Raw genomic sequence first — 24,293 nt, 5'->3', positions numbered from 1 at the left:
AAACAATCATCTAATGAGTGGCTGGTAAAATTTGAACATTCACTAGCATCAGCTGCTGGTTTAGTTTCCACACTGATTGTAATGTGGACTCTTTCCTTTATTTCAGGCACATTGATCAAGATGCATCTCACTCTAGACCATCACCCATAAAAAACAGAAGTAAACCTGAATTCTAGAAGCCCGTTTAAAATGCATCTGAAGTGACTCCCAATATTTTTGGTTAATTTTAAATATGTCAAATGAGGACAATTGTAAATACAGAATGAACAAACTTTTCAGGACATTTTCTTAAGAAAGCAAAAGTCACATCCGTACCACCCCCTTAAAAAAACAGAAAAAACTCAAAAGGAAATCAACGCTCACCACTCACAGAGACATTTGAGCTCTTGAACGTCTTCCTGCAGCACGCACTCCAAACTACAGTTAAGATGACAACGATGAATCCTGCAGGTTACCCGGGTGAGGCTCATCCATTGCAGGGGAGGTATGATGGGCTCCCTGGACAGCCTGGAGGAAATACAGTGGTTCAGTACACCACTGTGAACATCAGCTCTGAGCCCCCCAAGGACCACATCATCTGGTCCCTCTGCTGTTTTGTCTACGGAAACCCCTTCTGCCTCGGACTGGCGGCTCTCATCTTCTCGATCAAGGTGAGTTTGTGGGCTTATCTGTCACATTGAGAACAGAAAAGTATCAGTTATTGAAAAGGCCAAAGGGTTAGTGGGAATTTAATTTAATTAAATTCATCTTTATTTGTAGAGGGGCCATGTACAATATTAAACATAAATGTTGCCATTTGATGCATTGTACCAGAGTTAGCTCAGAGCTTATTTACATCGGCAGTCCCTACAGCAGGTTATAATTAAAAACATAAAAATAAAAACAGGAGCAGTTTGGGGTTCAGCATCTTGCCCAAGGACACTTCAACATGCAGACCAGAGGAATTGAACCATCAACCTTCTGATAACAAGACGCTGGCTCTACCCCTGAGCCACAGCTGCCTGGAAAACATTAATTGATGAGAAAAAGAACATTCTTGAAGATGAAGAATTAGAGATAGAACATGCAGAAACTGGTGAAAAGAGAGCATGGGTGGAAAAAGGAGACGAGCTATCACATTCGAGAATCTGAAGTATTAGCAAAAAATTATGAGATTGGGGCTGTGATCAGTGTTTGCATTCTTAATTCCCCTGACAATGAGCATAAGCCTTTTAATGGTTATGATTTGGTCCTCCCAGGCAAGAGACCGGAAGGTGGCTGGAGATCTGGAGGGTGCCAAACACTACGCCTCCACTGCCCGCTGCCTCAACATCTGGGCCACGGTCCTGGTTTCCATCATAATCCTCATTGTAATGATTATAATCATCGTTATGGTGGTAGAGGCAAATAGGATATACAGATCCTACTACAGCTACGACAACTACTACAACTACAATTACAGGGGGTGACTTAAAGTTGTGTCCTGCTGTGGCTTGTTTCTCTGCTTCATGCTCATGGCAGAATTCATGACTTTTTATACCTTTTTACTTAAATCCTCAAGCAGAAAATAAATTAATTTTCATTTGTGCAACAAAAGTCTGAAATGGAAATAATGGAGTAATTAATGTTTCCTTAACTTCTCTCTGCAGTGAAGCTTGAATGTCAGACGTTGTTATTAAATTGATATATACTATCTACAAAGCCTGTGTCTCAATTATTTTAGAACAGTTTCATACTGCAACAAATAAAATGAATACATAAATAATTTGTCTATTTGTTAACTCTTTGAGATGTGCTTGTGAGACTGAGGATAAAAGATATCATTGTCCATAGTTACCTTTTCACAGTTTTACCATGTAAGGGCGGATATTTCATTTCACTGGGGGTTACTGAGAGGATACTGACTCAATTTTTTCTGAACTTTGAAAGTCAACCTTTCCAAAGTAGTTTCTTACTAGAGAGCAGCCACCCCTGCACACTTTCAGAGCTGCTTCTCTCTGACACGTTAGTACTGAGGGCTTATGTGTGTTGGGTGTGCATAGACATTTGAAACATTTTGGGCTGAGCCGTAAAGAGAAGAAGTGATCCATGTACATATGTTATGAAATTAATTGAGTAGCCAATGGTATGAAGTCTTCCACCTAAAATAAAACCTAGAGTATAAGGCTAAAATTATAATATGAAAGTGACTGATGCATAACACATGTTGGATACAGTACTACACATTAATAAAAAATGCTTAATTAATGAAAAGATCCTGGGTTTGATTTAATTAATAGTTTGTGTCTAATTTTTTGCTTTTTTAAAGTATTTATAGTTTTCTTTCCACAGACATCAGTGTTGCATTAGGGCTTGCGAGATGCATCTTTGCCACAGCCAACTTGCTTCTGGGTTCTGACCCTTTTACATATTAAATGAATCCCAGACTCTTGTGCTGTTTTTGAATGTTCTAAAAATAAAGTGAGAAGTTGTTTTAAAATACTTTACTGTTACGAATGTGCTGAATCTGATTTATCACAATTAGTTATCTCTATCTAAATCATAAAGTTAAGAATGAAAATGACAAAATAAGTCAAATGAAACAGCATTTTTACGTTAGATAATTTTATTTTACCCTGAATTCTTCAAACAACGCAAAATATTTCACCCTTTGGTGTAAACTTGTATAAATCTGTGGCATAAAGTAATATCTATCACTTGCAGTAATTTGTAGCAGTAGCTAGTGATGACAGCAAACATTATCTTGGCTAATCAGATGACATGTGATTCGATGGGAGGATGAGTAACTGAACACTTCATGAGATTTGGGAGACTGTGGTTGTGGTTGAGAATGGTACCTTGTATTTAGAAAGAAAAAAAGCATAAACCCATCTTGAAGTTTATGGCCATACAAAACACATAAACTCCACCTTCTTTTAATGATCAGATGAATCCAACTGTCTTAGGAATTCTTGTTTTTTATTAAATTAGATTTCTGTTAATCTGATTTTTTTGGTCTATTTGCTAGATTTATTTTACTTGGAGCACCTTCACTTTTTAAGTAGAAGTTTGGATCTAATACAATATGGAGATAACGCAAGTTTCAATATCAAATTTTCTCGATAATATTCCCATCAACTAACCATCGAACATTATTATAACCCAACAAAAAAAAATCCTCCCTAAATCAAAATTCAACCAACAAAACACATGAGTGTAAAGGACCCATTTAACACCCAACACAATGAATGTTCTTCCATGAGCTCACCAGCAGGGGAATCGGTCCATTTAAATGTCCAAGTAGTCAGTGTCAGCGTCAGAGTCAAAGGGGGAAATGGAAATGTGTGTTGTATGGAAGCCCTGAGGGACAAGTGAGGATTTTTTATTTTATTTTGCTGGTGATCCATTTTTCTGTCTGATTTAAAGTGTTTTCTCTGTGTGTGTATTTATGAAAAGTAATTAAAAAAAAGTTTTTCCAGGATATTCTTCTAGGTTCCTTAATTGTTTTGTTTTCATCTGTGAGGAACTCACGTGGAAAGGAGAGTGTTTGAATGAAAGATGCAGGGACAAACTTTCCTCAGAACATGTGTATAATGACTGAATGGATACAGCCAGACACCTGCTCAACAGTTGTAGTCTCCCCCTGCTGGAGCCTCCTGGTAATTACTACTGTTGGTGTTATTATGGCATTTTGAACATAAAACATGAGAAAACAAAAAAGTACTAAACTTTAACTGCTGCAACTATCAGTGATCATTTATCCATAAACTACGATGTAACATGAAAAGGCTCATATATCAGAATGAGGCCTTTAAATGTTACTGTTTGATCTGACTTGCTGATAATACACAATATTCCACCTGTGACACTGACGGCAGATCGGCGCCTATTATAACACATTCCTCACCAAAAGAAAGACATGACAATGTTACATAAGCTGCTCACACACAACAGATGTATCTTGTGTTTCATTTGTTTGCACAGAGAAATCAAAACTCCCCTGGAAGAAAACATGACTGCTTTTAGTCCTATTTATAACCCGAGGTTGGGGTAAGGCCTAACCCTGCTACTTCAATATTGTACCTTTACTCCATTACATTTATTTGATAACTTCAGTTACTAGTTACTTTGCAGATTACAGGCTGCATCAGAGCCAAAGTATCACGTTTTTAAATGTATTTATTTCATCAGCAATTGGATAAAAAAGAAAAGAAAAAAGAAACACGGATTCCAATAATCAAAAAAAATGCTGAATATCAGATACTAGAGTACTTTTACTTGCACATTTGATACTTAAATACATTTATTTCCAGAAAATTACTTTTGATACTTGAGTTAAAGTCCTAAAATATCTTTACTTAAGTACTATTCATATGGGTGACTTTTATTTTTACCAGAGTAATATTTTAAGAGAATATATTTACTCAAGTATGACTTTGAGTTTTCCACCCATGCTTCCATGTCCTATGTATAGATCATTTTTATTGAGTTAAAATATTTTATTTCAATGTGAAATTTTTATCAAATGGCAGCACAACAGATGTAATCATACATGACTGCAAGGCTTTGTTCAATGCTTCTATTAGCCAAGAAGGGACATGGCAATATTATCTTACCAGCTTCTGTTTTGTAAACCATTGGGAAACTGTAGAGTCATGTACTGGTACCAACCAGCAGCCGACACAAATGTGGTTGATTTCAGTTTGTCACTTGCAGTGACATTTGAGTTCTTGCACACCTTCCTGCAGCGCGCACTCCAGACCACACTTAAGCTGAGGATGAATCCTGCAGGTTACCCGGGTGAGCCTGTTCCATTGCAGGGGAGGAATGATGGGCTCCCTGGACAGCCTGGAGGAGCTACAGTGGTTCAGTACACCACTGTGAACATCATCTCTGAGCCCCCCAAGGACCACATCATCTGGTCCCTCTGCTGTTTTGTCTACGGAAACCCCTTCTGCCTCAGACTGGCGGCTCTCATCTTCTCGATCAAGGTGAGCTTGTGGGCTTATCTGTCACATTGAGAGCAGAAAAGTATCAGTTATTGAAAAGGCCAAAGGGTTAGATGGAATCTAATTTAATTTAATTCATCTTTATTTGTAGAGGGGCCATGTACAATATTAAACATAAATGTTGCCATTTGATGCATTGTACCAGAGTTAGCTCAGAGCTAATTTACATCAAAAAATGAACTATAGCAAACACAGCACAGTAACACAGATCAGTACATCACAAGCACAAAATACACACACACACACACACACACACACATACAAATACTGTATGTTATTCAAGTTAAATGCTAGATCAGTGGCGGTGGCTCTTATCTTCTCGATCAAGGTAAGTTACATCATCATTCATTTTTATGCAAGTGAGACACAGCCCTTACCAAGCCCAGGATAATAATCATTTGGAGAACAATTATAGGATCAGGATGATTTTAGATATTATAAAACACGAGAAAGGAAAAAACTAATAAATGAGATACAAGTTCAAGATAAATAAAAGATTTTAAAACAATTCTGAAGATGCAGAATCAAAGATAGAACAGTGTGGATTGGGAAAAGGGAGAAAGGATGTAAAACTCTCAAAATCAAAACAAACTGGTTGTATAAACACTGGCATGATTTTACATATTTTCACTGTATTAATTTTGTTACTGATATTAATTTTAAACTGAAGAACTTCTCCACCCAAAGTGGTGGCAGGGTGCACCGTTTCCTTACCCTAACTTAGAGAAGATACTTATAACAAAGGTCACAACACCAGGACAAAATAGTTTCCTAAATCTGTCAGAGAAAATGTGGGTGAGAGAATGATGGTGTCATGGTTTTCCTTTTTGCTTTGTCCTTTTCCCACCTTTATTTCTGTTCACCTATGTCTCATTTGTTAATCAGTCCTAAAGCTTGCTTTTTGTTCTTTACCTTCCTGCTTCTGTGTCTTGCATTTGGTTCCCTTTTTGTTAATCTTGACAGATGTGATAATCAACATGGTTCGTGTGTAACAAACAGAAGGATATTGCAAGTATCCCTCACTGTGCTGTGAAAAGGGAGTTGCTCAATGTGGGTAGAGTCAAAGTCTCCAGCCACACCCACAACTCCCTTCCCGATTACGCCCCTTTTTGTTTTTTTGGTCCGGCTGTGGTTGACATCAATCATTAAAAAATAACAAAATTAACAAAAGCACACACTGAAAACAAGTGTTGTACCACTTTTTGCTCCGACATTGATTTGGTGTTTGTTTTTTCCCGCATCTTAAAGGGGCTTCATTTATTAAATCAATGAATTCATCATTTTTTTATTGGTCATACGTGAGGATTGTATCGTGTTGGGAAAATTGAGACTTCCTTGTTTCTCAGTTGTCTATGCAAGCCTGTGGACGATCTGTTTAAGTTGTTTATGGACTGTGGATTTCTTTGTGAAGGACTCGGGTGAGATTTTTCGAGGTTGTGACTCCTTCTCGAACGCTTTGTCTCAGTGCCTCTCTGTGATCCGCTAACAGAGAGCAACAGTAGTGGTTTAGAAATTTAGTCTGCTAACATAAACTACCAACCAGCTTCTAGCACAACACAGAGGTTCCACAGAGCCCCTTTAAACTTTGATACTAAGGTATTAATATCCGTCTGCAGCAAAAAATTATACAAACATCAAACAAAAATCTTCAACATAATCCCAGAATGTTTCATTTTTCAAAGTTTTATGTCACTGTGATACTGACTGAATTATCACTTTCAAAAGGGAGCAGCGTTTTTTTTTTCTCCCCAGATTAACCTCTTAAACATGAAACATCTGTAACAAGTACTCAGACAAAGTTGGTTGAATTCAGTGCAAACCTTTATTTAAACATTGCATTTATCAACTTTTCTCTGCTTTGTTGTCATCAGTTTCTTCATCTATGATTTCACTTTAAATTCTTTAGAGTGCAGCACTCTAAAAATGCTGAGGGAATGGTGTTTCAAGAGTTACAAGAAAATGTGGTTTCAATGTTGTCTGAGTACCTCCATATGACATGTTTCCTTACTTTTTGTGCCTTTATTTAAAAAAAAAAAATAAATAAAGACAGCTTGTTTCCAGATGTTTTAGTCTTTAAATAGTGGGTCAGCTAAGAAGATTTTTAATTAAGGTTGCAACTAGGTGCCACCAAACTGACCAATCTTTACCCATAAATATCGCCCTTGGCAACAAGACAACTACTAAATATACTAATCTGAGGCATGAAAATTATCCAGAAAAAACACTGCTATTGTTGTTATATATTTCATATACAATTATCATTGGAGACATTATTTTACTATTTAGCTTTTTACTATTCCCTTTGTTAAAGCAGCCCCCTGCACTTCAGCCTGAGAAAGCCTGTGTATTGATTGAGAAAATGTAGAATTGTTTGAGGAATTGTTGATGAGGAAATGTTGTTGATCCCCAGGAGCAATAAAGCTGTCTCTTCTCCAGTTAATATGGTCAATGACCATTGCTTTGACATTCACTGGTTAAAAAGTGGAAGGCTTTGGGACTTTTTGTTTCTTTTCTGTTTCATATCCCATATTTAGAGTTTTCACCTGCTTTTCATTTCCTCTGTACTGGGTCTCTCATGTTTTTGACTTTGAACGGTTTCCTCTGCTATTTTTGTTTGGAAGCAGCAAAGAGGCAGCACATCCAGCCTCTACTCCTCGGTCATAAGTGAGTTTGTTTCTGTTTTCTGATGCTGTTTCGGGCTTGATTAACATCAATAATACCTCACTTAATGTAGAACTTAACGATGTAATTGCATAGAAAGTTCTGTTGAGTTTATTGGTTTGTTTTTGTTTGTTTTGTGCTAATTTTAAATAAATTATGCTAAAACAATATTTCTGATGCAGCCTGTATAGAAAACTCAATAAATGTATTTCATGCAGTGTTGTAAAGAGTACCAAAAGTTATACATAAGTAAAAGTAAATGTATTCTGTGAAAAGATGACTTTGGTTAGTAAAAGTCATCCATATGAATAGCACTTAGCAGAGCACTATATATCTAATACTTAGTAGTAAAAGTAGAGTATAAAGTAGCATCAAAGGAAAATATTCAAATTATGTACAAGTGCCTCAAAATTGCACAGAAATAAAGCACATGAGTGAATATACCTGATTACATTCTGCAACTGATTTAACCTGAACTTTAGTTCTGCATTTAGATGATGAGGGTGTGTCTCCTATTCTACATCCTCTGCCTGATGGCACCTCTTGGCTACTGTCAGCATCCAGGTCCTCCTGGTCCAAAAGGTGATAGAGGGTATCCTGGGCTACCTGGGAGAGATGGACCACCTGGGATTGACGGCCTACCTGGACTTCCAGGTTATCCAGGTGGGTAACATTGATTTCATTATCTTTTCACCAACACTCCTGAATACTGACCTGACTCCCTTTATCTTTTGACTGAATTCTGGCACCTCCCTTTTGGAAAAGCCAGGAAACTTTCACTAACACCACCCATAGCTTTATAATGTGATGTGTGGATTGGCATGAAGCCTAGGCCCTGCTCACATTTGGTATCAACAGGCGTTCTGGGTGGTCCGATCACAAGTGGACAGCTCTAAGTACACGTGTGAACACCCCCATTTGAGGACGCAATTGAGATCCGATCACTCAGACCACATTTGGAGGCGATCTGGGTCGCATGTGACCACATTGGCAGTGTGTCTCCTAGACAACGCAAAGAAGCTACTGGTTCGTTGTCAGGCAAATTACGTGTTTGGGCTCTCTTAACCTGCCAATCAGCAATTTAGCAGCAGACATTTGTGAATGCACTTGTGTCTTTTTCAACCAAATATTAAACTAGTTACAGCAATATCACCAGACTTGTATGACTGTCAGAGTTCTTGCGTGAGCAGGAACTTAAAAACTATGTGAAACGGCTACGGCACATTCGAAACCATTGGTGCCTATTTGTAAATTCTGCATTAAATAAAAAATAAAAGTAGGATGTTTCTTTCCATGTAAAAAGTATCAGTTCATCACAACATCGCTGCACCAGCCTGTCTGTTTTCATGTTTAAAGTGCACCCTGCTTGCTTCTGTGTCTAAAGTGCATTGTGCCTCCCAGCATCTGTTTGAACTCACTGTTTCAACTGATTACACTGTTTACACCAAATGTTATATATAACATAATAATGTAATATAAAATACTCTCAGGAAACATGTCTAAATTTACAAATACAGTAAACAATAACTAATAAATGACACATATTGTGGTTTAACTCCCTTAAAAAAAACACTGAATTTTGAGACGTTGGGAGAAAGTTTATAAACTTTTTGAAATGCTGTCTACAACAAATTTGTAACTATTTCGGCCTGCTGTTTGATTCGGCAAATGTTCTACATGAAGATATTTTTTTCGTTGTGTGTGTTCTTTGCGTATTCATTTGTTCCAGTGATGTAAGTATATACATGTAGAGCAGGGAGGTGAGATACGATCACAAGAGGTTATTTGAGACATGTGCTGAGACGTACTTAAAGCTGCCCACTTGTGATCAGATCACTGAGGACAGATGATGATACCAAATGTGAACAGCTTCGTAGAGAACTGGCCTAATGTATTTTGGTCTGTTTTACCTATAGGATTGTAATGCGATTTGTGGATTGGCACGTAAACCTAGTGAGGACTTTATTGCCTCATAGAGGACTGGACTAATGTATTTTGGTCTCATTTGTTAGACCCGTTTTAAATATCTAAATAATTTCATGCTCATTAAAGGATAAACCCTTTGACATATCCTGTGGTGCCACTGTCAAGCCAAACCTTTCTGTCCCACAAAAGACTTGAGAATTGGAAAGTTGTGTCTGTTTTTTATTTATCCAAAATGTTATTTTCCACCGAGCGTTTCATCTTCATTGAGCTGCTCATTGAGCCAAATGCACTTTAAGTCATGTTTGATGTCTCTTTACCTGCTATACAGGGATAATTGGAACTGTAGGACCACGTGGACTGGCTGGATTTGTTGGACCAACTGGACCACCTGGACCACCTGGACCAACTGCGCATGTTCTGTGTAGTCAAGGTTATTATTATTTTTATTAGAAAATATATGGATTCTTTACAGAATTGTTTTCATCAGTTTAGTAGTTGCGGTTGTCATTTATTACAATACAGCAAGCAGAATAACAAAAACCTCTCAAATTCTTTTGTTTTTATTTTCTTGCTCAAGGAAACTCTGTTTTTTAAGCAAGAGTGGACACACAGGAACATTTGTATACAGCATCTTAGCCAAAACCCACAGATGAAAATTTAGCCATTATCTACTCACCCACATGCCGCTGGAAAGCCAGGTGAAGTTTTGTAGTCCACATGACATTTCTGAAGCTTCACAACAAAACATTATTGCTGCATTCTCCTTAACAAGTGAAGTTGATGGGGACTTTAAAATTGTAAAAAAAAACAACAACAACAACAACCAGCTGTGAAGACGTTAAGCATGTAAATACTTGTTTTGGTGGTTGTTTGACATTTGAAAACAAGTCCCCATCTCTTTCAGTTGTTTAGGAGAATGCTTCATTGCTGTTTTGCTGTTAAGCTCCAGAAATGTTTTGTGGACTACAAATCATCGCCCGACCTTCAACTGGCACGGAGGTGAGAAGTTAATGGCCTAATTTTCTCTCTTGGGTAAACTTATCCTTAACTATGAGCCCATAGTTTGAAAATCTTACAAAAGTTCAACTCATTTTGTTTCTCCTCAGTTTGAGGTTAAAACTTGTGAAAGTCTCCTTATTCTGCACTGTTTGACATCATCATATATACACACAATTGTAACTCTAATGTGAAACCTTAGTAATGTAATCTGTTTAATCCAGGTCTCTTAGGCGCGATTGGCCAGGAGCTTCAAACTTTAAATGAAAGCATTGCAAAGTTGGAGCTTGGTAAGTATCTATCCAAGTGAGTTCATGCACATGGTGATTAATTACAGCTCTTCAAAACATAATGCTTGGTTAGACTCCTTGTTCTACATGTTGTGTGTTCCATGTGTGTAAGTGGCAGGTTTGAGAAAGGCACAATGAGCATAACAGTTTCAGTGAAATGCTGCCATGCAGGACTCCATTCATCTTATTTAGATGAGGACAGAAAGTTGTTATTATATTTATGCGCTGTAGTATTATGTTACAGATGGGGAATCCAAGAACACACATACTTCAGCCTAGTCTGATGCCAAAGTGTGTAATAGACCTGCTGATTCTCTCAAGAGTAGTGTCTCACCTAGGTGTGAAAGGTACACGTGTATATGAAGGTGCGGTATCATCAGGGAGTGATATTGACTGTAGTGAGTGAATATCCAATGCCAAAAATCAGATATGACCCCTCCAATATAGGACCCCTTGTCATCGAGTAATGCTTTAAGCTAAAAAAAACCCAAGTGAGTGGACCATGAGTTAAGATTCTTTTGTCACACAAAATCAAATTTTGAATCATTTTTTTTTTTCAGCTATTAACTACGACTTTGTCCAAAGAGTTGGTCAGAAGTATTTCGTGTCCTACAAGGAGAGGGGTTCTTTCTCCAGGGCCGTCGACTTCTGCTCCCAACAAGGCTTAGAGCTGGCTTTGCCCCAGAGCGAGGAGGAGAACAACATACTGACACAGTTCTTTGGGGATGTTCACAAGATGGCCTGGATCAACGTCAACAACAACAAAGCAGAGGGGAATTTTGAAACCGATATGAAAAGCCGACCTCTGACCTTCACCAAATGGGGAGCTGGGCAGCCAGACAGATCCATTGGGGATACAGGCTGCACCACGCTGTCAGAAAATGGTGTTTGGCAACTGACACAAGAATGCTCCCTGAATGCTTACATCATTTGTCAGTTATAGAAAGTTATTATATCCCTTGCAAGTTGTGTTTCAATGTAAAGTTGTGTTCACTTCATCTAATAAAATGCTTGTCTTGCAAAAACTGCAGAAAAAAGGAATTTGTAACATTATTGGCTGTATTGCTCAGTTAAACCAATGGCTTTTTGCTATTTACACACATATGAGACATTTCTGTAACTGACATCATGTGTCAATTATAGAAAGGTCTCGTATCCATTGCCTTTTCTGGTTTTATCTTAGTTATTCATCTTTTTTTTTTAGTCAGATAGTGATATCAGATAAAAATAATATCTTCATTCTCCTTAAAAAAATGTAATCCCAATGCATTTTCTCATTGTGTTAACATTAAGCAAATTGAAAATATTGACATTAAACGTATCCTTATTTTGTTGGGGATTACAAGGAACCAACCATTGGATGTTTTCCCAAAACCACTACTGTGGTGGAAGTAAGCCCCTATTAAGGATTGCATCATCAGCATGACATTATTACTGATGCAGAGATTTTCTGAGATCATATGTCACAATAAAGTGTACAGCATTGAAATGGTTTCAGTTCATTCATTTAATATGTAAGATCTCACAGGAAGAGCAAAGCATCCTGAAACTGAACTGTGAAAGCTGGAGTACCTCCATGTGACATGTGTCCTTCCTTTTTGTGCCTTTTTTTAAAAACACAGCTTGTTTGCAGATGTTTTAGTCTTTAAATAGTGGGTCAGCTAAGAAGATTTTTAATTAAGGTTGCAACTAGGTGCCACCAAACTGACCAATCTTTACCCATAAATATCGCCCTTGGCAACAAGACAACTACTAAATATACTAATCTGAGGCATAAAAATGATCCAGAAAAAGCACTGCTATTGTTGTTATATATTTCATATACAATTATCATTAGAGACATTATTTTACTATTTAGCTTTTTACTATTCCCTTTGTTAAAGCAGCCCCCTGCACTTCAGCCTGAGAAAGCCTGTGTATTGATTGAGAAAATGTAGAATTGTCTGAGGAATTGTTGATGAGGAAATGTTGTTGATCCCCAGGAGCAATAAAGCTGTCTCTTCTCCAGTTAATACGGTCAATGACCATCGCTTTGACATTCACTGGTTAAAAAGTGGAAGGCTTTGGGACTTTTTGTTTCTTTTCTGTTTCATATCCCATATTTAGAGTTTTCACCTGCTTTTCATTTCCTCTGTACTGGGTCTCTCATGTTTTTGACTTTGAACGGTTTCCTCGGCTATTTTTGTTTGGAAGCAGCAAAGAGGCAGCACATCCAGCCGTTACTCCTCGGTCATAAGTGAGTTTGTTTCTGTTTTCTGATGCTGTTTCGGGCTTGATCAACATCAATAATACCTCACTTAATGTAGAACTTAACGATGTAATTGCATAGTAAGTTCTGTTGAGTTTATTGGTTTGTTTTTGTTTGTTTTGTGCTCATTTTAAATAAATCATACTTAAACAATATTTCTGATGCAGCCTGTATAGAAAACTCATTAAATGTATTTCATGCAGTGTTGTAAAGAGTACCAAAAGTTATACATAAGTAAAAGTAAATGTATTCTGTGAAAAGATGACTTTGGTTAGTAAAAGTCATCCATATGAATAGCACTTAGCAGAGCACTATATATCTAATACTTAGTAGTAAAAGTAGAGTATAAAGTAGCATCAAAGGAAAATATTCAAATTATGTACAAGTGCCTCAAAATTGCACAGAAATAAAGCACATGAGTGAATATACCTGATTACATTCTGCAACTGATTTAACCTGAACTTTAATTCTGCATTTAGATGATGAGGGCGTGTCTCCTATTCTATATCCTCTGCCTGATGGCACCTCTTGGCTACTGTCAGCATCCAGGTCCTCCTGGTCCAAAAGGTGATAGAGGGTATCCTGGGCTACCTGGGAGAGATGGACCACCTGGGATTGAGGGCCCACCTGGACTTCCAGGTTATCCAGGTGGGTAACATTGATTTCATTATCTTTTCACCAACACTCCTGAATACTGACCTGACTCCCTTTATCTTTTGACTGAATTCTGGCACCTCCCTTTTGGAAAAGCCAGGAAACTTTCACTAACACCACCCATAGCTTTATAATGTGATGTGTGGATTGGCATGAAGCCTAGGCCCTGCTCACATTTGGTATCAACAGGCGTTCTGGGTGGTCTGATCACAAGTGGACAGCTCTAAGTACACGTGTGAACACCCCCATTTGAGGACGCAATTGAGATCCGATCACTCAGACCACATTTGGAGGCGATCTGGGTCGCTGGTGACCACATTGGCAGTGTGTCTCCTAGACAACGCGAAGAAGCTACTGGTTCGTTGTCAGGCAAATTACGTGTTTGGGCTCTCTTAACCTGCCAATCAGCAATTTAGCAGCAGACATTTGTGAATGCACTTGTGTCTTTTTCAACCAAATATTAAACTACTGTAGTAACAGCAATATCACCAGACTTGTATGACTGTCAGAGTTCTTGCGTGAGGAGAAACTTAAAAACTTTGTGAAACGGCTACGGCACATTCGAAACCATTGGTGCCTATTTGTAAATTCTGCATTAAATAAAAAATAAAAGTAGGATGTTTCTTTCCATGTAAAAAGTATCAGTTCATCAAGACATCGCTGCACCAGCCTGTCTGTTTTCCTGTTTAAAGTGCACCCTGTTTGCTTCTGTGTCTAAAGTGCATTGTGCCTCCCAGCATCTGTTTGAACTCACTGTTTCAACTGATTACACTGTTTACACCAAATGTTTTATATAACATAATAATGTGATATAAAATACTCTCAGGAAACATGTCCAAATTTACAAATACAGTAAAAAGTAACTAATAAATGACACATACAGTATTGTGGATGAAAAAACACTGAATTTTGAGATGTTGGGAGAAAGTTTATAAACTTTTTGAAATGCTGTCTACAACAAATTTGTAATTATTTCGGCCTGCTGTTTGATTCGGCAAATGTTCTACATGAAGATATTTCTTTCTTTGTGTGTGTTCTTTGTGTATTCATCTGTTCCAGTGATGTTAGTATATACATGTAGAGCAGGGAGGTGAGATACGATCACAAGAGGTTATTTGAGACACATGCTGAGACGTACTTAAAGCTGCCCACTTGTGATCAGGTCACTGAGGACGGATGGTGATACCAAATGTGAACAGCTTCGTAGAGAACTGGCCTAATGTATTTTGGTCTCACTTGTTAGACCCGTTTTAAATATCTAAATAATTTCATGCTCATTAAAGGATGAACCCTTTGACATATCCTGTGGTGCCACTGTCAAGCCAAACCTTTCTGTCCCACAAAAGACTTGAGAATTGGAAAGTTGTGTCTGTTTTTTATTTATCCAAAATGTTATTTTCCACCGAGCGCTTCATCTTCATTGAGCTGCTCATTGAGCCAAATGCACTTTAAGTCATGTTTGATGTCTCTTTACCTGCTATACAGGGCGACCTGGACCTGTAGGACCACGTGGACTTACTGGAATTCCTGGACTTCCTGGACCACCTGGACCAATGGCGCATGTTCAGTGTAGTCAAGGTTATTATTATTTTTATTAGAAAATATATGGATTCTTTACGGAATTGTTTTCATCAGTTTAGTAGTTGCTGGTTGTCATTTATTACAATACAGCAAGCAGAAGTACAACAACCTTTGCCAATTCTTTTTGTTTTTATTTTGTTGCTCAAGGAAACTCTGTTTTTAGGCAAGAGTGGACACACAGGAACATTTGTATACAGCATCTTAGCCAAAACCCACAAATGAAAATTTAGCCATTATCTACTCAGCCCAATGCTGTTGGAAAGCCAGGTGAAGTTTTGTAGTCCACATGACATTTCTGAAGCTTCACAACAGAACATTATTGCTGCATTCTCCTTAACAAGTGAAGTCGATGGAGACTTTAAAAATGTAAAAAAAACAACAACAACAACAACCAGCTTTGAAGACGTTAAGCATGTAAATACTTGTTTTGGTGATTGTTTGACATTTGAAAACAAGTCCCCATCTATTTCAGTTGTTTAGGAGAATGCTACATTGCTGTTTTGCTGTTAAGCTCCAGAAATGTTTTGTGGACTACAAATCATCGCCCGACTTTCCACTGGCACGGAGGTGAGAAGGTAATGGCCTAATTTTCTCTTTTGGATAAACTTATCCTTAACTATGAGCCCATAGTTTGAAAATCTTACAAAAGTTCAACTCATTTTGTTTCTCCTCAGTTTGAGGTTAAAACTTGTGAAAGTCTCCTTATTCTGCACTGTTTGACATCATCATATATACACACAATTGTAACTCTAATGTGAAACCTTAGTAATGTAATCTGTTTAATCCAGATCTCTTTGGCGTGATTGGCCAGGAGCTTCAAACTTTAAAGGAAAGCGCTACAAAGTTGGAGCTTGGTAAGTATCTATCCAAGTGAGTTCATGCACATGGTGATTAATTACAGCTCTTCAAAACATAATGCTTGGTTAGATTCCTTGTTCTACATGTTGTGTGTTCCATGTGTGTAAGTGGCAGGTTTGAGAAAGGCACAATGAGCATAACAGCTTCAGTGAAATGCTGCCATGCAGGACTCCATTCATCTTATTTAGATGAGGAGAGAAAGTTGTTATTATATTTATGCGCTGTAGTATTATGCTACAGATGGGGAATCCAAGAACACACATACTTCAGCCTGGTCTGATGCCAAAGTGTGTAATAGACCTGCTGATTCTCTCAAGAGTAGTGTCTCACCTAGGTGGGAAAGGTACACCTGTATATGAAGGTGCGGTATCATCAGGGAGTGATATTGACTGTAGTGAGTGAATATCCAATGCCAAAAACCAGATATGACCCCTCCAATATAGGACCCCTTGTCATCGAGTAATGCTTTAAGCTAAAAAAAACCCAAGTGAGTGGACCATGAGTTAAGATTCTTTTGTCACACAAAATCAAATTTTGAATCATTTTCATTTTCAGCTATTAACTACGACTTTGTCCAAAGAGTTGGTCAGAAGTATTTCGTGTCCTACAAGGAGAGGGGTTCTTTCTCCAGGGCCGTCGACTTCTGCTCCCAACAAGGCTTAGAGCTGGCTTTGCCCCAGAGCGAGGAGGAGAACAACATACTAACACAGTTCTTTGGGGATGTTCACAAGATGGCCTGGATCAACGTCAACAACAACAAAGCAGAGGGGAATTTTGAAACCGATATGAAAAACCAACATCTGACCTTCACCAAATGGGGAGCTGGGCAGCCAGACAGATCCATTGGGGATACAAGCTGCACCACGCTGTCAGAAAATGGTGTTTGGCAACTGACACAAGAATGCTCCCTGAATGCTTACATCATTTGTCAGTTATAGAAAGTTATTATATCCCTTGCAAGTTGTGTTTCAATGTAAAGTTGTGTTCACTTCATCTAATAAAATGCTTGTCTTGCAAAAACTGCAGAAAAAAGGAATTTGTAACATTATTGGCTGTATTGCTCAGTTAAACCAATGGCTTTTTGCTATTTACACACATATGAGACATTTCTGTAACTGACATCATGTGTCACTTATAGAAAGGTCTCGTATCCATTGCCTTTTCTGGTACTATCTTAGTTCTTCATCTTTTTTTTTCGTCAGATAGTGATATCAGATAAAAAATAATGTCTTCATTCTCCTTAAAAAAATGTAATCCCAATGCATTTTCTCATTGTGTTAACATTAAGCAAATTGAAAATATTGACATTAAACGTATCCTTATTTTGTTGGGGATTACAAGGAACCAACCATTGGATGTTTTCCCAAAACCACTACTGCGGTGGAAGTAAGCCCCTATTAAGGATTGCATCATCAGCATGACATCATTACTGATGCAGAGATTTTCTGAATTCATATGCCACAATAAAGTGTACAGCATTGAAATGGTTTCATTTCATTCATGCAATATGAAAGATCTCACAGGAAGAGCAAAGCAGCCGGAAACTGAACTGTGAAAGCTGGAGTACCTCCATGTGACATGTGTCCTTCCTTTTTGTGCCTTTTTTTGAAACACAGCTTGTTCCCAGATGTTTTAGTCTTTAAATAGTGGGTCAGCTAAGAAGATTTTTAATTAAGGTTGCAACTTGGTGGCACCAAACTGACCAATCTCTACCCATAAATATCGCCCTTGGCAACAAGACAACTACTAAATATACTAATCTGAGGCATGAAAATGATCCAGAAAAAGCACTGCTATTGTTGTTATATATTTCATATACAATTATCATTAGAGACAGTATTTTACTATTTAGCTTTTTACTATTCCCTTTGTTAAAGCAGCCCCCTGCACTTCAGCCTGAGAAAGCCTGTGTATTGATTGAGAAAATGTAGAATTGTTTGAGGAATTGTTGATGAGGAAATGTTGTTGATCCCCAGGAGCAATAAAGCTGTCTCTTCTCCAGTTAATACGGTCAATGACCATCGCTTTGACATTCACTGGTTAAAAAGTGGAAGGCTTTGGGACTTTTTGTCTCTTTTCTGTTTCATATCCCATATTTAGAGTTTTCACCTGCTTTTCATTTCCTCTGTACTGGGTCTCTCATGTTTTTGACTTTGAACTGTTTCCTCGGCTATTTTTGTTTGGAAGCAGCAAAGAGGCAGCACATCCAGCCATTGGATGTTTTCCCAAAACCACCACTGTGGTGGAAGTAAGTCCCTATTAAGGATTGCATCATCAGCATGACATTAATACTGATGCAGAGATATTCTTAATTCATACGCCACAATAAAGTGTACAGCATTGAAATGGTTTAATTTCATTCATTCAATATGAAAGATCTCACAGGAAGAGCAAAACATCCTGAAGCTAAACTGTGAAAACTTGAACATCATCCACAGTGGCCTGAAATCAATTATCCTCTCTACCCAGAACTGTAGAGCGAGGCACTAAAACCCTCTTTTCTCGGGTTGCAGTGATAATCAGCTGCAGTTCTGGACTGTGACTGTATAATTTTCAAGTGGTGAATAATAGGGTACTCTACACATTTTGGCCTGGACAAATGAAATAAAAAAACAAGTTTGAAACAATTTATTCTCTAAATTCATGGATACATCAGCTTTGGCTTCTATGAAAAAGTGAATATCACAGATGCTAAACTGGCATGGTTCAGCAAAAAAGGTCTTAAAACAATAAATAAACTAATTTCATCTGTTTTGAATAGAAATGCATGCAGAAGTAATCTGTTGTCACTACAGCCAGATGGAAGCGCTGGTTCTATTTTTCTGTCATGTCCTGTAAAAAGATGTTTCACCTGCTTTTCATTTCCTCTGGATTTCTCACATAATCAGACTTTAAACTTTTTTCTTTGCCACTTTTGTTTGAAAGCAGCAAAGAAGCAGCACATCCAGATCGGTTCTCTTTTATACGGTGAGTTTCTTTCTGTTTATCAGTACTACTACTACTAAGTATCTTTACTCTGTACCTGCATAGAAAACTTTAAGTGTTACCACAAGGTGGAAACTACTGGAAACATATCATTTGCAATGAGTGGAAACTATTATGACTATCTAAATTGTGAAATTAACAACTTTGATTTTGTTTGCTACACTTTGTATTAATTAAGTTGTACAATATGATAAAACCATTTCAGATTGAGCTTGTAAATAGGAACATTGTCAACTTTATTTCATATGGGTTTCAGTTCTGCATTGGGAAGATGAGGTTGTGTCTCCGATTCTGCTTCATCTGCCTGATGGCTCCAATTGTCTGCAGTCAGTTTCAAGGTCTTACTGGTCCCAAAGGAGACATAGGGGATCCTGGGCCAGCTGGGCTAGATGGGCCGGATGGTGCTCCAGGACCACAGGGTATTCCGGGTGCGCGAGGTGCAACAGGTTGGTGTCTCTTTTTTACACCTCCTCAAGTATGGCTACAGATACAAAACATTTCACTTGTTGAGCAAATACAGATTTAGATAATGTACTTGCTCGTCCCTGGTCGTAAGAGGGAAATGAGACAGCAAAGGTCGAAAGTGACTCTGATGTCCTAACTTCAGTTGGGAAATTATTTCCTCCACTGGTGATTTGTCAGAGCGATAGAAGAGAAGTGCAATGGTGTAGCAGCAGTGAAGGGTTTATCGCCTGCTACCCTTCACATGTCACCCAACGAAGACTCATGTCGGCTGAGCTGACTCAAGACCATCTTAACATCAGACATACAACTTTGCACACAACATATCTGAAAATAGAAAGAAAGCAACACATCCTCATTCCCAAACGACTGAATAGGTTGATTGTCAGTTACTCCCAAAACCATATAAAGGTTGAAGCGTACCAGCGACAGGTGTACCGGACCTTCATCATATCTTTGCAGTTTGGGTTTAGGCAATAAAGCTAGTTTGGGAAAACATCGTGGTTTGGATTAAAATAACATTATTTCCGTAACTTTACTTACATAGGAATGTAAGTAATGTACGTAACTTTATATCACTTAAGTTCCCTACAGTAGTATGTTAAGTATGTTCAAATAAAGTATGTCAAAATAACCTACTGTTGACTTTGGTTTCAAACTGAACATGAACAGCAGTCTCCTGGGTAAACGTCCTGTGCTTGTGTATCACAACCATCCACCTTGTCCACCTCCTTATGCCAACTTTATTGCTCTTTGTATTACTTTACCTGACTTTCTACTTTGCTGCCTGTAATAATTACAACACCCACTTGAGGCCACCGCTTAACAACAAACATCATAATGGGTCACAATAAGCTGTATTCCCAGTTGATGAACAGTATATAGTCTTTTTTTATGAGGATGAACTGAAGAAGGATTCGATGTCAAGCAAAATTGTTCTGCCTAAAGATGAACCTTTTTTTTTTGTGTAGCAGTTCAACTTTTTATGAAGGGCCACATATAGGCTAATACATGCATACATTACCATGTACCTGAGTGAGCCCTTTAATGCGTTTTAGAAGATGGGTAAAATGTATTTTGGTCAATGTGTCGTCTACCATCAGGCAAAAAAAAGGCTGACATTTAAATTTCTGAATACTTCATGCTCACCATAGGAGAAGCCGTGTTGACTTGTAACAACATGACTTTTCCTTTACTGCCATCTTTATGCCAAACTTAAATATTTTAGAGTAATGAATTTGATTTGTAAGGTAGTCTCTGTGATTGTCAGTCATCCAACCATCTTGTTCATATTTTTTTAGTGTGGTATTTTCAGTCTTTCTTTTACCTGCTCTTCAGGGTTCTCGGGACCGCAAGGAGTTGCTGGAGCACGTGGAATTGGTGGACCACCTGGAACACCTGGACCAGTCATTATGTGTGGCCGAGGTAAATATTTGCCAATATAATGCCACATGTTTTTTTTATTTTAGAAAGTTGTTCCTCCTGTGTGAACACAGCTGCATGTGCTGACACACATATCAAGTTGTGCACACAAAAGATGAACACCTGCATATTGCTTCCGGCTCTGCCAAAATACAACCTTTGTAATGCTTTTTATGTTTCCCCTTTCTTTAAGGTTGTTAAATATCTCCTTGCACCGCACTGTTTGACAGTATTGCATATCCACTTGATCTAGATCTTCTCTCAAGATTTATGATGATGAGTAATAGATTGAAACCCAGGACTCGATTGGAAATATTCTAGATGACGTCTGCATGTGTTTATAAAAGTCTGCCTGAATTTGGTCCGACATATTTGGTATGTAAAAAATCCAAACTAGAATATGAAATAAGTGGCTTGACCTGAGACTGTCATCAATAAGTACCCCTAAGTAAATGAAGTAATCAGTTAATCAATTTAGCACTGAACACCTCAAATGATAAAAGAGGTAAATTAATATCTTCTTTGTGAAACATCCCGAACAAAAAGTAAATGTTCATGATGGCAGAGTATAACGCAAACCAGTGCAATGTCTCCTGCATTAAGAGTATGTTATCATGAAGGAAATGGAAAGCCTTTTATTTGTAGGGCTAGCCCATTTGAGCTCCAGTTTATTTTTTTTGCATTTTATTGAATTTGCTCTCTTTAATCCAGATCCCTTCCGTGCTGCTCGTCAGGATGTTGAAACCTCTCAGAAGAGCATTGTTAAGTTACAACTCGGTAAGTATCCTATTCAAGATGCAGTGTTGAGCGAACTGAGTGCACGTGGGTGGTGATTTATTACAACTCTCCGAGAGATAGTGCTTTGTTTGACACTACTTTTTTTTTTTTTTTATGTATTTTAACTTTATCTTTACCTGTGTACTTTTAAAGTATATGCATCCCATATGCATCTATATGAATAGGATGTTTGTGGTGGAATTAGCTTAATATTTTCAGTGAAATGTTGTACTGGACTCAATTATCATCGGTATGAGGACAAAACCTTTTTGATGTGTGCATTACATATGAATCATTCTGTTTGGAATAGCCAATCCATGAACATGTAAAAAAAAAAAAGTTTTTCTTGAACATCGGATCTGGAACTTAACTGCGTGAGACGTAGCATTAATATGCGGACACCGATTGGTATATTACCTCATACAGGAAAAATGATATCATAACGATAATACAGTTTATGGTTTATGGAAGACAAATGTGTTCACTTGCTCTTTTTCTTTTTTATAAATAATTTGCTACATGTTGTTTCCCTTTTTCAGCTATAAACTATCATTTTGTCAGAAGAGTTGGTCAGAAATACTTTTTGTCCAACAAGGAGAGGGGTTCTTTCTCCAGAGCTGTCGACTACTGCTCCAAACAAGGCTTAGAGCTGGCTTTGCCCCAGAACGAGGAGGAGAACATCATACTGACTCAGGTGTTTGGTGAAGTTCACAAGATGGCCTGGATCAATGTCAACAATAAAAAAGCAGAGGGGAATTTTGAGACCGATATGAAAAACCGGCCTCTGACCTTCACCAAATGGGGAGCAGGGCAGCCAGACAGATCTATTGGGGTTACAGGCTGCACCATGCTGTCAGAAAGCGGAGTCTGGCGACTGACACAAGAATGCTCCCTGAATGCTTACATCATTTGTCAGAATTAGAAAGGTCTTAGATCCCCTTCAAGTCTTTCTTCAAATAAAAGTTGTACATGTGTCCTGTGTTTGTCTAATCTTGGGAGACAGTACTGTATAAATGTAGGTGGGTAGAAAGACATGGACTTCAACAGTTATCATTATTATTCAAATATAATTGCATTAGCAGCATGGCTTCGTTATTATTGTTGCACAGAAATTTCTATATGAAAAAGAATGTAAGTAAACCATAAATTAAATACTGAATCTTCAAGCATAAAGCAGCTAAATAAAGTATACAGCAACAAAGTACTTTAATTCCTTCATTTATTTCTACTTACACTTGAGCTGGTTTGGCTGCAGAGCCAAAAGGGACAGGAATCAATTGCTGATTCAAAATTGCTTGATATAATAAATAGTAGTGCTGGTGTGCAGAATGATATGGAAATATCGGTAATTACAATCCCTAACATTTTTATTCTAGGAGTGTACGAACTATGTTACAACGAGGATTTAGTCTAAATAATACCCAGGTGTCATTTCATATAAAATATACATCTTTAAAAAGAAATCACTACACTCTGCCATTGTTTATAATAATAAAGAGCAAGGTTTTTTTGACTCAGATGATCTTCATGGCTAAGTCAGATCCCAAGTGAGCCTTTGCATGTGTTGTTTACTCGGAAACAAACCCCTCATACACGAGTTCTACCTAATATCTCAGTCATTTTTCTTCTGAACAAGTGAAGAAGCAACACACCGCAGACCACTTTAAATTTATACAGTGAGTTTTTTTTCTTGTTCTGCTATTAAGACATTTAATTTCACTTATAACATGATAAAAGAAAATAATTATCAAATTTAGTTGCAACTACCTATACTAGTGCTGTTTATATAATTGTTTTGATTATCTGCAAATTCACTATCTGTACAATGCCGTTTTGAGTACCCATATGACGGTAACTGACAGAAGGAAGCAGTACAATAAAATCTGGGCAAGAGAGAGAAAAAAGAGATTGTGAAGATGTAGAACTCTACTAGCCTGAACAATCAGAGAGAGAATTTTGTAACTGGCACTCCTTGGTTGCTCAGATAGATTAACCAAACATTACATTAAATGTGATGCACAAAATGGCATCAGATGCAGAATCAGGAAGTCGATGGATAATCTCGGGTAGGCCTCTACCTTTTGCACTAAATGCTTTACTTAAAGTTTTCCAATAACACGGCCATGAGGAGCTGGAGGTGGAGACGTAACATACAATGTGGCTCACCAACTCTCTCCACATCTTAATAAATATCCCCTGGAATCAACCTCTGACCTACAATCAATGCCTCTTGGTCCAGGACAAACAACTAAAGGCAGTACAGCTCATGAGTTTGCAATACCCAGTGTTGCTGCCTACATGCACTCTGAGCAAGGCAATGAGGAGGGGAAAAAAATGAAGATCACCATCATTGATGCTGATGATACTGTCTGCCATATTCCCACTTCTCTAAGTGGGCAGCAGAGGGGGTTGTTGTTCCATATTTAAACATTTGAGTGTTTCCAACTATATTGTACCAATGCCCAT

At 37.9% G+C, this 24,293-nt stretch overlaps 3 protein-coding genes across 3 annotated transcripts; all 3 read left to right on the top strand.

Moving 5' to 3' along the window:
• The first annotated feature begins 382 nt into the window (after positions 1 to 382).
• LOC311263868 (interferon-induced transmembrane protein 1-like) lies at positions 383 to 1,612 on the top strand. Its single transcript, XM_084364215.1, has 2 exons — positions 383 to 650; positions 1,239 to 1,612. The coding sequence occupies exons 1-2, from the start codon at positions 429 to 431 to the stop codon at positions 1,446 to 1,448; spliced, it is 432 nt and encodes a 143-aa protein (XP_084220341.1). The 5' UTR covers positions 383 to 428; the 3' UTR covers positions 1,449 to 1,612.
• Positions 1,613 to 7,598: 5,986 nt separating this feature from the next.
• On the top strand, positions 7,599 to 11,870 carry LOC311263861 (pulmonary surfactant-associated protein D-like). Its single transcript, XM_084364208.1, has 5 exons — positions 7,599 to 7,631; positions 8,111 to 8,291; positions 9,883 to 9,984; positions 10,775 to 10,840; positions 11,401 to 11,870. Exons 2-5 carry the CDS (start codon positions 8,123 to 8,125, stop codon positions 11,781 to 11,783), a joined length of 720 nt encoding a protein of 239 aa, XP_084220334.1. The 5' UTR covers positions 7,599 to 7,631; positions 8,111 to 8,122; the 3' UTR covers positions 11,784 to 11,870.
• A 1,170-nt stretch (positions 11,871 to 13,040) lies between these two features.
• LOC311263219 (uncharacterized protein) lies at positions 13,041 to 22,889 on the top strand. Its single transcript, XM_084363142.1, has 9 exons — positions 13,041 to 13,076; positions 13,568 to 13,736; positions 15,228 to 15,320; positions 16,112 to 16,177; positions 16,737 to 17,116; positions 19,423 to 19,612; positions 20,967 to 21,053; positions 21,762 to 21,827; positions 22,367 to 22,889. The coding sequence occupies exons 2-9, from the start codon at positions 13,568 to 13,570 to the stop codon at positions 22,747 to 22,749; spliced, it is 1,434 nt and encodes a 477-aa protein (XP_084219268.1). The 5' UTR covers positions 13,041 to 13,076; the 3' UTR covers positions 22,750 to 22,889.
• The last annotated feature ends 1,404 nt before the right edge of the window (positions 22,890 to 24,293 follow it).

The sequence above is a fragment of the Pagrus pagrus genome (assembly GCF_965226575.1).
Source record: "Pagrus pagrus genome assembly, chromosome: 10".
Lineage (NCBI taxonomy): Eukaryota > Metazoa > Chordata > Actinopteri > Spariformes > Sparidae > Pagrus > Pagrus pagrus.
The sequence above is the reverse complement of the archived record's forward strand: the minus strand, read 5'-3'. Positions and strand labels throughout refer to the sequence as shown.

Coding starts and splice junctions, on each gene's coding strand:
- LOC311263219 (XM_084363142.1), top strand. CDS start 13,568: ATGATGAGGGCGTGTCTCCTATTCTATATCCTCTGCCTGATGGCACCT. Junction 21,054..21,761: donor AGTCATTATGTGTGGCCGAG/GTAAATATTTGC, acceptor TCTTTAATCCAG/ATCCCTTCCGTGCTGCTCGT. Junction 21,828..22,366: donor CATTGTTAAGTTACAACTCG/GTAAGTATCCTA, acceptor TCCCTTTTTCAG/CTATAAACTATCATTTTGTC.
- LOC311263868 (XM_084364215.1), top strand. CDS start 429: ATGACAACGATGAATCCTGCAGGTTACCCGGGTGAGGCTCATCCATTG. Junction 651..1,238: donor CTCTCATCTTCTCGATCAAG/GTGAGTTTGTGG, acceptor TGGTCCTCCCAG/GCAAGAGACCGGAAGGTGGC.
- LOC311263861 (XM_084364208.1), top strand. CDS start 8,123: ATGATGAGGGTGTGTCTCCTATTCTACATCCTCTGCCTGATGGCACCT. Junction 8,292..9,882: donor TGGACTTCCAGGTTATCCAG/GTGGGTAACATT, acceptor CCTGCTATACAG/GGATAATTGGAACTGTAGGA. Junction 9,985..10,774: donor GCATGTTCTGTGTAGTCAAG/GTTATTATTATT, acceptor TGTTTAATCCAG/GTCTCTTAGGCGCGATTGGC.